The following is a 12,943-nucleotide window of genomic DNA, read 5'->3' on the forward strand; positions in this document are numbered from 1 at the left end:
AAAAAAAAAATTGAGTAGATACACTCTTTTGAATACAAGAGTTAACAAACATTAAATAATTTTGGTAAACCGAAGTATACACAATAAAAATTCTTAGCCAAATTTCAAGAAATTGAATTTATTATTATCAACGAAAAACCACCGCAACAATATATATATATAAAATAGTAAAATATCATTTAATCTCTTTATATTTAGTAATATAATGGAACAAGTTAAGTACTAATTTGCCCAATACGGAGAATCTCTAGGTATGTGTAAATGAAAAGAATGGCTAATAGTAAATTTCATAAGTGTGTGAAATGTAAGTTAGTTATGGAAATGGAAAGAATGCATGATTCACTTGAATAAACCTTAACAATTATTCATTATTTTTTTTTATTATTCTTCTTTTTATAAATTTTGTTACATATAAGCCGAAGTATTCTTTTAAAGAAAATGCAATTCTATTCCTCTGTTAAGCCAACATATGGCATATATTACGGGACACTAATGAAAAGAAACAACTAAATAAAATGATGTATTATACAATCCATAAATATGAGATCACAAGGAATGTAACATATATATTCATTTGAATTAATTCTTCTTTAATTCCTCATTCTCATTCATTAATGTTCCTTTCATAGAATAAACTTAAGACAATTTCTCCTCTTTCAAAGTGTCCTTATCTTTAAGGGAGATTTTGGAAAACCTCAAATAAAGATAATCAATAAACTCTCGAGTTGCATGTGATAGTAATAGACCTTTCCAAAGAACTATGATTTGTATGGCAACCTGATTCTTTAGTTTCACCATTTTTATGTTCAACACAACTTGTGGTTGTGAAACTAGAACACAAGGCAAAATTGATAAGTCAGCTTATACCATTTTATTTTCCACATGCATTTTCAATTAGAAAACATGAAAAACATGGTGAATTGCAACAAAAGAAGGAAAACACAACTTGTAAGCCATTACATCAATTCACTTCATGATTTAATAAAGGCTATAATACTTAGTTGCTAGCTTTTGTGAGCTTCTCTGAGTACTAATTTTTATCTATAAGGTTGTGATTTATAGTAGACCAATCTCTAATAGCAAATGTCTTCTCAATTTTATTTTTTTACTTGTTGATTCTTGCCTATAAAGTTGTAATTTAAGGTAGACCCAATCTTAAATAATAAATTCCCTCTCTTTTCTTTTCTTATTTGCTAATTGTGATGGTGTGTTCAGAGCTAATTTCAAATTACTCATGATTAACTTGACCATATCTTCCATTTTAGTTAGGAAATCATTAATTGCTTCAATTGTAGAATCCTTAGGGAAGCATGGAATGTGAATTGAAGAAGTCTCACTATAGAGAACTTCATAAATAATGGATTTGGTTGTGGTATGGTAATGGGTCTCACCAGTCATGTATCTTACATAGTTTTTTAGGAATTTGTTTACTTGTCTTTATCTGACCATTTATTTAGGGATGGTAAGCAATAGAGTAATGCAATTCCACACCTTGTTATGAAAAAAAAATCCTTCTAAAACTAGCTCAAAAACATAGTGTCTCAATCATTTACTATAATGGCAAGTAAATCATGGAGTTTGTAAACATTATCAATGAAAGTTTTAGCTATTATGGAAGTGGTATATAGATCAGTAAGAGCCATAAAATATGCATATATACTGAAATGATTCATTATTATATAATGACCTCTTTATTATTGAATTTAGACAAATTCTTCCATAAAACCCAATCTAATACCAGTGAATGGTCCATAAGGTATGGGTAGAGATTGCAATAACTCAATAGTGAGCACATTCTTGGTTTCAATTTTTCTAGTAGATAGGGCACTCCCTAGCAAACTATCTCATGTGCTTCTGTTGTTTTTTACAATGAAAAAAACTTCTCATCTTTTTTACAATCACAGTAGCACCAGAATGTCTACTAATAAATGAGTCATGATATATTGAAATTAGTTTATCTTGTAGTGTAGAATCACCACTAACCACTATCTCTCATTTCCTGTTTAGATGGTCATTCACCTACTTATAACAGGGTAAGAAGTAGAATCCTTCTATAAATTAAAAAAAATGATAGTATATATAATAATATTTTTCTCTATAACCTATATTTTTCTTTATAAACTTATGTTCTCTTTTATAATGTTATTAGAGATTGTAGAGACTACCATTGCATAAACCTCACCACTAGAAATCTCAGAAAAAGCATAAGTTATTGCATTCTCTTTTTCATTTCTTGTACTTAATCTCATAATCAAACTCTAATAATTTAGCTAACCATAAGTGTTGAGAAGGAAAATGGATACCTTCTATTCTAAGAGGTATTTAAGACGAGCATAATCTATATGAGTTTTAAAATGTCAATCCCATAAATAATTTCTCTATTTTATAATTGCATGTAATATGGTCATCATCTCCCTCTTATAAATTGGTAGAGCATGTTTTTTTAGTCTTAAACACTTGTTAACATTGCTATTATGCCCACTATTTAAACATTAGTCTCCACTTCAACAAACTTGTTAAGATTAGGTAAAGTTAAAATAGGTGGTTCAGTCGCAACCTCTTTTAGATGTCTATAAGCCTTTAAAACCTTATCAGATCATACAAAAACATCTTTTCTCAATTATTGGGTCCATGGTTTACATATGAAATCGCAACCCTTTATAAATTATTTGTAGTACCTAGTGAGACAAAAAAAAAACACAAACATTTAATGTTTTGAAGTACAAGTCAATCAATAATAGCTTGAATCTTTTATGGATGAATAACTATCCTTTTTTGGAAATTATACGACTCAAATACTCTTTTAATCATTACCAGAAATATATTTTCTCTTATTTACAACTAATTAATGAGACTTTAGTAGCTCAAACATTATTTTTAGATGTTCTAAATGGTCTACTATGAAATTATTATAGCTCAGGATATTATCAAAGAACTCTAATATAACCTTTGTAAGATGTCTTTTGAACACATTATTCATCAAACTCAAAAAAGCGGTAGGTACATTAATTAACCTAAAGGACATGGCTAGCCTTTTAATCACATTATTTATCAAACTCTAAAAAGTGGGAGGTGTATTAATTAACTAAAGGATATGACTAGGAACTTGAAGTGACCATTATAAGTATTCAATATAGTTTTGAACACATCTTATAAACCCATTCTAATTTGGTAGTACTTAAATCTGAAATCTACCTTGGAAAATATTATTAAACCAACTAACTCTTTCAGCAATTCATTCACCATTGGTATAAGAAACTTATCTTTAATAAAAAGTTTGTTAAAGGCTTTATAATTCATATAAATTCTTTATGAAAGTGTTATTCTATTTAATTATACTTAATTCTAATATTTTAGAACCTATTTTCTCTATAATATCTTTATACAACCCAGAATACTTATAAGGTCTTAGGTTAATAGGTTGAGCTTTATCCTTAAGTGAAATAATATGGTCATATGCTGTAAACCCTGGTAAAAATAAAAAATAATATATATATGAGAAAAAAATGGTCTCGAGAATTAAGTAAATTAATTTATATGACTTGTACAATTATGAAATATAAAAATTTGAATTTTTGACAAAAAATCACAAACCGTTTAATTTTACTTTACAGCATGTAACTTTAAGTCTGGTTATCAGATTAAGTTAAAATTTTACATGAGTCTTATAAAATATTATTTTAACTTAGGTTAAAGTTTTAGAATTTTTGGAGTATGATAAGATTTCTTTCATAGAAAAGAAAAAATAGCACAAATGAGTGTTTAAAAATTTCTTTAGGGACCAAATTGAAAATTTGGCCAAAACAACCTCTTTATAAGTTGCCAGCAATGAAATAAAAAAAAGGAAAAAAGAAAAAGAGGGAGTGTGTAGCCAGCCAAAAGAAGAAAATGTGAAAAGAGGGCTTTTGTTATTTTTCATGAAAATTGCTTGAAAAAAAAAAGTTTATGATAAAAAGAGTGTTAAGTAATTAAAAAGAGGGTTTGATGTACTAAGGAGACTACAAGGAGATGTACTAAGGAGACTACAAGGAGTTTAAAGATTTTAAGTGTGCTTTTAGAGAAGAAAAAAAATAAGTTTAGAAGGAAACGTGAAGGAGAATTTGATTCAACTTGTTTTGATTTTTCATTTTTCATTCCATAAAGGTAAGAAAACTCTTCATAATGATCTATTGTGTTGTTTTTCATATTTATTCTTGGATTGAATAGAATTTGTATTATATGAAGGTGGGTACTTAATGTTAGGGTGGTATGAATGTATGGATTTATGTTGATTATATATTTGTTGAGGGAATAAATGTTTGGGCTTGTCATTAATTAGGTTAATTTGTAAAAAAAGAAAAAAGAAAGAAAAAGGAGAAGAGAAAATAAGATGGAGGGGGATAAAGAGTAGTTTCCACTTTGGATTTGCTGTTGATCCCTTATTATGTTATGAGTATATATAATCTTATTATGTATTGATAAAGAGTAGTTTCCACTTTGGATAAAGACTTTGTATTGATTATCGGCAGCTTAATAATGTGACGGTGAAGAATAAATATTTGTTATCACAGATAGATGATCTTTTTTATCAACTCAAAGGAGCCAAAGTGTTTTAAAAAATAGATCTAAGATCAAGATATTATCAGTTGAGAATTAAAAAACTGGATGTGCTAAAGACTGCTTTTAGAACTAGTTATGGACATTATGAGTTTCTAGCAATACTGTTTAGATTAACGCATGTGCCAGCAGTGTTCATGGACTTAATGAATCTGGTATTTTGAGCATATTTTGGATAGGTTTGTAGTTATATTTACTGATGATATTTTGGTTTATTCTAGTTTAGACTAAGAGCACGAGCAACATTTAGGATTAATACTGCAAATTTTAAAGGAGCATCGGCTGTATGCTAAGTTAAGCAAGTTTGAGTTCTAGTTGAAGGAGGTAACCTTTTTGGAACATGTGATTTTAACTGATGGTATACTTGTTGATCCGTGGAAAGTTGAGGCAATATTGAAATGGGAGAGGTCAACCAATGTAACTAAGATTTATAGTTTTCTTGGATTGACGGGATACTATAGGAGGTTTATAAAAAGATTTTCCACAATTGCCATTCTGATGATGATTAACTCAGAAAGGAATTAAGTGGGAGTGAACTAGAGAATATGAAGAGAGCTTCCAAAAGTTGAAACAAAAGCTAACTACTACTCCGATATTAATTCTTCCATCAGGGATAGAGGGTTTGTAGTTTGTAGTGATGTATTAAAGAGATGACTAAGATATGTGTTGATACATGACATGACTAAAGAGTTGATGTCTTTTTCTAGTGTAGGAGTGTCGAAGCAATAAATAACCCTACAAGACCGGGGTCGAAACATAGAAAGGTTAACTATATATATTATAAATAACAACAATAACAACAACAATAAGAAGAAGAAGTTAAAGAGGACTTTGAGATGTAAAATTAATGTGAGAATTAAATAATGATAAAAAACAAATATCAAAGTTAAAGGATTCACTAATGGTATTTAAAATAATTATAGTATAAACTCTTTTTATTACTTAACTAGAAAACCACACACAAAGAAGGTTCCAATCGGATTATAAATGGTTAATATGATTACATTAGTTATCTTATTCGAATAATGCTAATACTTGTAAATGTTGTCAGACATTCATGATTATAACTTATATTAACAAAAAATCAAGTTCCTTTCATAGTACAAGTATAGGTTATACCATATGGTTGGACTATGAAAGTGCCAAGTATTTGTTGTATCAAGTGTTATACAACATAAATCTAGATTAATCATTTAACAAGCAAAGTATTAAAAGTAAACAAAATAATAAATACAAAACATGTTAGTATCAAATATTAAATTTCATGTTGAGTTTATAATATACTTATTCTACACTATTAGTGTAACATTTTCACCTTGACATAATAAACTTAGCTAAACATAATGAAGAAGAGAAACATAAATAAACAAGATAAGAACATAATTCTATAAATATAGTAAAGAAAATCAAAGGCATAAACAAGAGATTAATGAAAGCAAATCTTAAGCATAACAAAAAAGTAAAGAAAAAGAACAACATGATCTTGATTTGAAAACCAAAAGGTCTAAATGTATTGCAAATGCCTCCTTTTATAGGCTAAAATTTGAAACTATTGATTTGTTGACTAATTATTGAGTGAGTGACCATACCTTGACTTGGTGACAATCCTTATCTTTTTGTCTGAACAAAACATCATTGTTAATATCAAAATTTGAACAGATTATCTTCATGAAAGTTTTAAAAAATTATCTCAGCTTTCTAATAAAAAAATCAATGCATTTAGACTTCTAAAATCGGAGATATGGGCTAAATACTGAACAATATCTGGGCTGTAGAACATATTCAAACTTCTCCGTTGTTGCTACAATTTGAACTTGAAAACGGCCTTTTCGAATCTTTGATTCTTCATGAAAGTTTTAGACCTATATCTTAGCTTTCCATCCATACAAAACAGACCTAAATCTAATTCTACAACTCTAGTTATGATCCAATAATTGGATTATGGTCTAGTTTAAATTGAACCAACATCTTTTTTCTAAGCTTAACCATCTCTTTGTCTTTTTAATTTCAGTAGTTAAACTCACCAATCAATCCCTTGATTTATATGGTAGGTCTGTATTTAAGATGAATATTTACCATAAATTAAAGGTATCTTATATTATTAGATATGTTATTATAAAATGTGCTCTAGTTAAGGAGTTATTGATACTTCAAGTTCAAAATAATGATATAAAACCTTAATAAAAATACACTTTTAAGTACTAATCAAGACAACATGGAGAGGTTATTGCTTATGCGTCCAAACAATTGAAGCCTCATGAGGTCAACTATCCATTGTATGATCTAGAATTGGTTGTAATTGTGTTTGCCTTGAGAGTGTGGAGACATTATCTATATAGGTCTCAAGTATAAATTTTTACTAATCATAAGAGTTTGAGGTATTTGATGACTCAGAAAGAGTTGAATGTGAGATAAAGATGTTGGGTAGAGTTAATTAAAGATTATGATTGTGTGATAAACTACCATTCAAGAAAAACTAATATTGTTGCAATATGTTTAGTCGTAAGAATAAAGTCGTAGTAACGGATTCAAATGAATGTGATAATATGAAGCTAATTGAACTGGGAAAGATAAATGCTAAAATAGACATTGGGCCTAGGGATTTTTTGTTAGCTCAGTTAAAAATCAGGTTAATAATCTAAGATAAAGTATTGGAAGCACAAATGAGGGATGCTGAGGTTAAAAAGGGGAGGGATAAGGTAGAATCAGGAGTTGAAACTCCTTTCCAAGTATTGAATGATGGTATGATGGTGATGGGAATGCAAATATATCTTCGTAGAGATAAAGTATTGAAAGAAGAAGAAAAATTTACCCTAAATTTTTATATTTAACTAAGAAATTGTCCCGAATAAAATAGTGGGAGCCTTACATTCATAATCTAAGTTTTTATTGTTTTTTTTAGAATCAATTAACTTTGCAAGTTATGTAAACCTTAATATTATTTATGTATTTGTTTTTATTGATTGCATGTTTATTATTAAACAATACTTGTCTATTATTTTTTGTGATGTATTGAGTAGGAAAGAGGTTCAAGATGATTGGACCATAATTATGATATGAATTGTGTCAGGAATGAAAATGTTGATAACTTGGTATGATCTTGTTATAGTAGAAACTCTGCCAAAACTTTTATTAAAAAAAATTACACTGAAAAAAATAAACATTTATAAGTAAATATGTTTTTTTTTTGGGTCATGATATATGCCCTTGATAATGGTAAGTAATGGTTTTTTGAACTTTTCTTAATATGACCTAAACAACTTCAAAGGCAAGGTTTTTCTACATGCTAAGTGATAAAGTAGCAAATATAAAATATATTGTATTATTAGCCTCATCAATAGCCTTTCAGCTATATAGGCTGACTTTTGTTAGTTGTTTGGAATTATTAAATAAGCTATTAAGTTGTTCAAACCTAATGATTTATATCTTAGTTGGATTATTACCCTTAAACAATACTTCATAGCACTATTAAATGAATGAAATCCATAATTCCATGTAGTTAGATACAATGTTTTCTAGCATGATCAACCATCAGATTCCTCATGTCGTATTCTAATTGTTTAAATTAACAATAAACATATGAATTACAAAATTAACTCCCTGTATTTTTCACCTGATTTTTCTTGCATATAGTTAATTTATTATTCCACCATCTACTGCCTCTATTGTCAAGGTCTTAATGGTTATAATATCATTTTGTATTTTGCTGGCTATTTAAGTGTTGATGAAGTTATAAGTGTTTTTTGAATCTACCATAATGAAACTAGATGTTTATCAACCTTTCTGGTTACTTTAATAGTATGAAACCATATGATACACTCCAAAGCATTAATTGAGATATGAGGATTGATTGTTTCAACAATAAGTTCATCCTCATTAATACCATCTTCTTGGGTTTTATTTTTATCTTCTAAAATAAATCATGAATAAAGCCTCTTGTTTTTATAATTGTTCACAAGTACAAACTTCTCACCACACTAAAAGCATAAGTTATTTGCTCTTATTTCATCTAACTACGTATTCTTTAAGGATTTTGTGGGTTTAATGATTGATTTATTGGTGTAGTTTTGGGTTAAGGTGAATAATAGGCTAGTTTGGGATGATTTTTAAGAGTTGGTGGTTAAGAAAGCTAGGGTCTTATAATGTGTTTGATATAGATTAAATTTGGTTTAAGTGGACTGTGTTACAATTTGAAAAGTATTTTTTTATGTTTTTCTCATGAGGGTGTCTATAAAAAAATGTGTTTTTTTATAAACATACTAAATTATAGACTTGCTTACTAAAATCTTAATATAAACCTCCCATAAAAAAACATTATAGTTTATTTCTCACTAATCTCTTCTATATTACACCATATGACAAAATCCTGAATATAAGCCTCTAGATTCCCCACTTGCTCAAAATCCTTAATTTATTCCAATAGATATTTGAACATTAAATTTACAACATAATGCATTCATATATTCATTTAAAGTAACTTCTTGATTTTCTAGGATTGATTTTTTAGGCTCTTTATAAAATTCTAATGCTAGTAAAGAGTTATACCATTAAGGTAATATGAAACCAACATAAACTTTTTAGAGTCATCAATTTCTTTAACATCAAAGTACTAGTTAAATTTATGAAGCCATTTGTATACATCATCATCATCAAAATTAGAAAATCCATGTTTAGGCTTAAGTACCTTGTTGTGGTAATGTCTTTCTTCACAAGTTAAACATGTCCTTGAAGCAAATTATTTATTTTGAGAGACTTGTTTGTCCTTTATAACACTAGTTTCATCTATAGACTATTACAACTTCTACGGAATAAAGCTTTATTGATAAGATATCTCATTAATGAGATCTTTTAGTTCTTCGAATTTAGCTTTATATCTAGATTTAGTGTTTTCCATTTTCCAACCATATGCTTTCAACACTTTTATTACTTGCTCATACTTTTGTGCATGCTTTTTATTAGCAGATTCAAAGAAATATTTCATTCTTTTGAAATACTGGGATCGAGTATTAAGTGTCATGTCTTGAATCCAAAGATTTATGGCTTTAGTACAACTTGAAACAAGCTTAATATCAATGGACCTAACTTGAAGTATTTACAGGATTGTTTGGATGGAAGGAATGGCTAGTGGCAAATTCTGTAAGTGTAAAATGTAATTTTATTGTGGAAATAGAGAGAATATGTGATTCTTTCAAATTAACCTCAACAATTATTCATTATTCTTCTTATTATTTTCTTTTATAAATTTTGTTACATATAAGTGAAAGCATCCTTATATAAAAAATGCAATTATACTCATCTATTAAGCCAATAAATGACATACATTATAGGACACTAACGAAAGAAAACATCTAAATGAGATGTTGCATTTTACAATCCATAAGCATGATATTACAGGGAATGTAATAGTCATATGTATTGGAGTTAATTTTTTTATAATCCGCTATTCCTAGTTACCAATATTCTATTCTTAGAATAAACTTATGACAAGTAATTAGTTGAAATCTTTAATTTAGAAAACCTAATATTAAATCCTTAAATTTTTCTATATGATTGGGCGACTTTTATTAAATGTTTTATAACAATTTAATTGTTTTCTCTATGAAATACCCTTCATTAAGCTTTTCATAATAATTTAGTTGTTTTTTTCCTTAAAATGTCTTATATTTTTAAAAGGAGCAGCAATTAACTTGGTTAAGGGACCACCAAATAATTCCATACCTTTACTATAATTTGTTTAAAAAAATTGTCATGCCTCAAGTATCACATATAATACATATAATAAAATGAAAGGAAACTTCATCTAAGAAGCTATTTGTTTTGCATAAAATAAAATAAAAAATATTTTACATAATATATTTAACGGAACATAACTAATAACATGATGAATACAATAATATGAAATACAAATGAAATGATGATGGCTAATAAATAATTATGGTAGTAGAGTAATGACCGAGGATAAAGTCGAGGTTATTATAGGTAAGAGATGGCAATAGAAAATGATTGATTATTGTTGCAAAAACAAAATTGATGGCAATGAAAACTATATGGTTATTATAGGTAAGAGGTGGCGATAGAAAATGATTGATTATTGTTACAAAAATAAAATTGGTGGCAATGAAAACAATATAGGAGACATGATAGAAAAAGATTGATTATTGTTACAAAAATAAAATTGGTGGCAATGAAAACAATATAGGAGACATGATAGAAAAAGATTGATTATTGTTACAAAAATAAAATTGGTGGCAATGAAAACAATATAGGAGACATGGGTGTGATGTTAATTGTCGAAATAAGATGATTTTGGAGTGAAGGTTGATAGCATCAACGGTTATGATGGTAGGATACTAATAACAAATAAAAATAATAAAAATAGTTGATTAGGTAAATAGATTATTTACAGGATACTAATGACAAATAAAAATAATAAAAATAGTTGATTAAGTAAATAGATTATTTACTTGAATTGTTCCGGTCATATTAATTTAAAAAAACATATTTAAATGTTGTTAATATACTTTCCAAAAAAAATATTAATTATATAATAATTAATTCAATGTAACCTTACGAACAAGGATAACTATTGAAACAAATTTTCAATCAACAAATCAAACTTGAAATAAAAAATAAGAATAACTTAATAAAAAACAAATCAGAATAAATTATAAAATTTAATTTTCAGTTAATTTAATGTTTAAAAATAAAATTAAAAAAATAATAAAGAAACTTGAGTTAACCCAAAAAAAATTAATTTTAATTATAAAATTAAAATAACTCTATAAAAAACAAACAAAAAAATTATAAAATTTAATTTTTAATAATTCTAATATTAAAAAATAAAATTAAAAAAAATCAATTACCAATAATAATAAAAAAAAACCTAAATTAATTAGAATAACCCATAAAATTCACAACTTGAATCATTCACAACTTGAATCATGTAACTAGAATACTCATAAGGAAAAAATATATATATAAAACTCATCCCTAATATATTAAAAAATAGTAAATGATAATTTTTTTAAAAAAAGCTAAATTTAATTATTATTTTTTAAATCTATTTCAATTAGCAATATTTGTGAGAAGGGGAATAGTAATCTCCCATCCTAACAATTAATAATAACAATCCAATAAACAGTAGATGAAAAAGGGAATTTCCTTTACCACCTAATAATACACAGTTGGATTAACAGGACCTGGCACAAATCAGATGCCATGTTGACAAAGGGAATGCAACTTGCTACAAAAGAACAACTATCTATTGAAACTAAACCTGATTGAAACACTAAACAAACCAGCAGATAATGAAGAGGTCACAATGGAAAAGATAACTTCGACGCTCCATCAAACTAGATGAGCGAAATTTCTTTTGAGAAATAATGCTGAGAATATTTACATCGACGTTACGGCCAAAGCCCAGCAGGCAACACCTTCTAATTCCTTGGATCAGGGTACAAGAAGCGTTGTTTCCCAGCCAAGAGGGACAAGCATCTACTTGATGAAAAATGAGCCGCTTGGAATATGGAATAGACCCTCACCTACTGTATAGTTATTCTCATGATGAATACACAACAACGATGCCAACCCCTCTCAGAACATTACGTCCAGCCAGGCTACTACACAGCCCAGAAACCCATCTTGGCATCTTTCTGCCATTCTCCCTTCATAAATCAGGTAAATTTGGTAGCTCCAGGCAGAAAGCAGTTGTCCACAATAGACAGCTGTTGATTTCCAGTGGGCAAGTCCAAAATCCAGAGTTGGCCCTCTTCTACCTATCATGTTCCAAGGGTTCACCAGAACAAGCATCCTGATTGATCTGCTTCTCCTTTGGAAGGCAATCAACAGGCATATAGAAATATCCTTTAGGTAATTTCTGGTTCTTCATCGATGCTTCATCTGAAGTCATTACCAACTCTTTCTCAAAAGTCTCATAATGCTGTTATTTGATATGGTAGTGAGTATTGGTCTGAATTTATCCCTAACAGAGAAAACCTAGTGGAACAAAACAGTCAATGATGCAGAAGGAACACGCACCTTTGATTTTGAGCTCCATTCTTCCTCTTCTAAAATATTATAAGAAGCAGAAGGTCTTTGAGGTATTTGTTTCCCAGCAAAAGACATCCTCTCTGAAGGTTTTGGAGTAAAAAGGTTTTGAGATGTGGAGCTGTCATCTGTCTTTTGGTCAGTGTCCATGGTCAAACTCACCTTAATTCTGTGCTTGACAGAAATGGTGCTGTCTACTGTGACATCATCTGACCTTTGGACAGCATCACCGCATGACTTGTAACCATCCGTATTCCCTTTGAGGGATGTTGTAGCTGATTCTGAACTAACATCTGTAGGG

At 28.5% G+C, this 12,943-nt stretch overlaps 1 protein-coding gene across 6 annotated transcripts in view; it reads right to left on the bottom strand.

The window, feature by feature from the left end:
* Positions 1-11,712: 11,712 nt before the first annotated feature.
* LOC105112345 (uncharacterized) overlaps positions 11,713-12,943 on the bottom strand; it is a 15,106-nt gene continuing 13,875 nt past the window's right edge. For 5 of the 6 annotated variants that reach the window (XM_011008029.1, XM_011008027.1, XM_011008030.1 and 2 more), the window contains 2 exons: positions 12,634-12,943; positions 11,713-12,535 (listed from right to left, as the gene is read on the bottom strand). In XM_011008029.1, coding sequence (XP_011006331.1) covers positions 12,368-12,535; positions 12,634-12,943 — 478 coding nt within the window. In that variant the 3' untranslated portion in view covers positions 11,713-12,367. The remainder of the gene's footprint in view (positions 12,536-12,633) is intronic. The other variant, XM_011008031.1, reaches the window with a different exon arrangement.

The sequence above is a fragment of the Populus euphratica genome, unplaced genomic scaffold, assembly GCF_000495115.2.
Source record: "Populus euphratica unplaced genomic scaffold, PopEup_1.0 scaffold333.1, whole genome shotgun sequence".
Classification (NCBI taxonomy): domain Eukaryota; kingdom Viridiplantae; phylum Streptophyta; class Magnoliopsida; order Malpighiales; family Salicaceae; genus Populus; species Populus euphratica.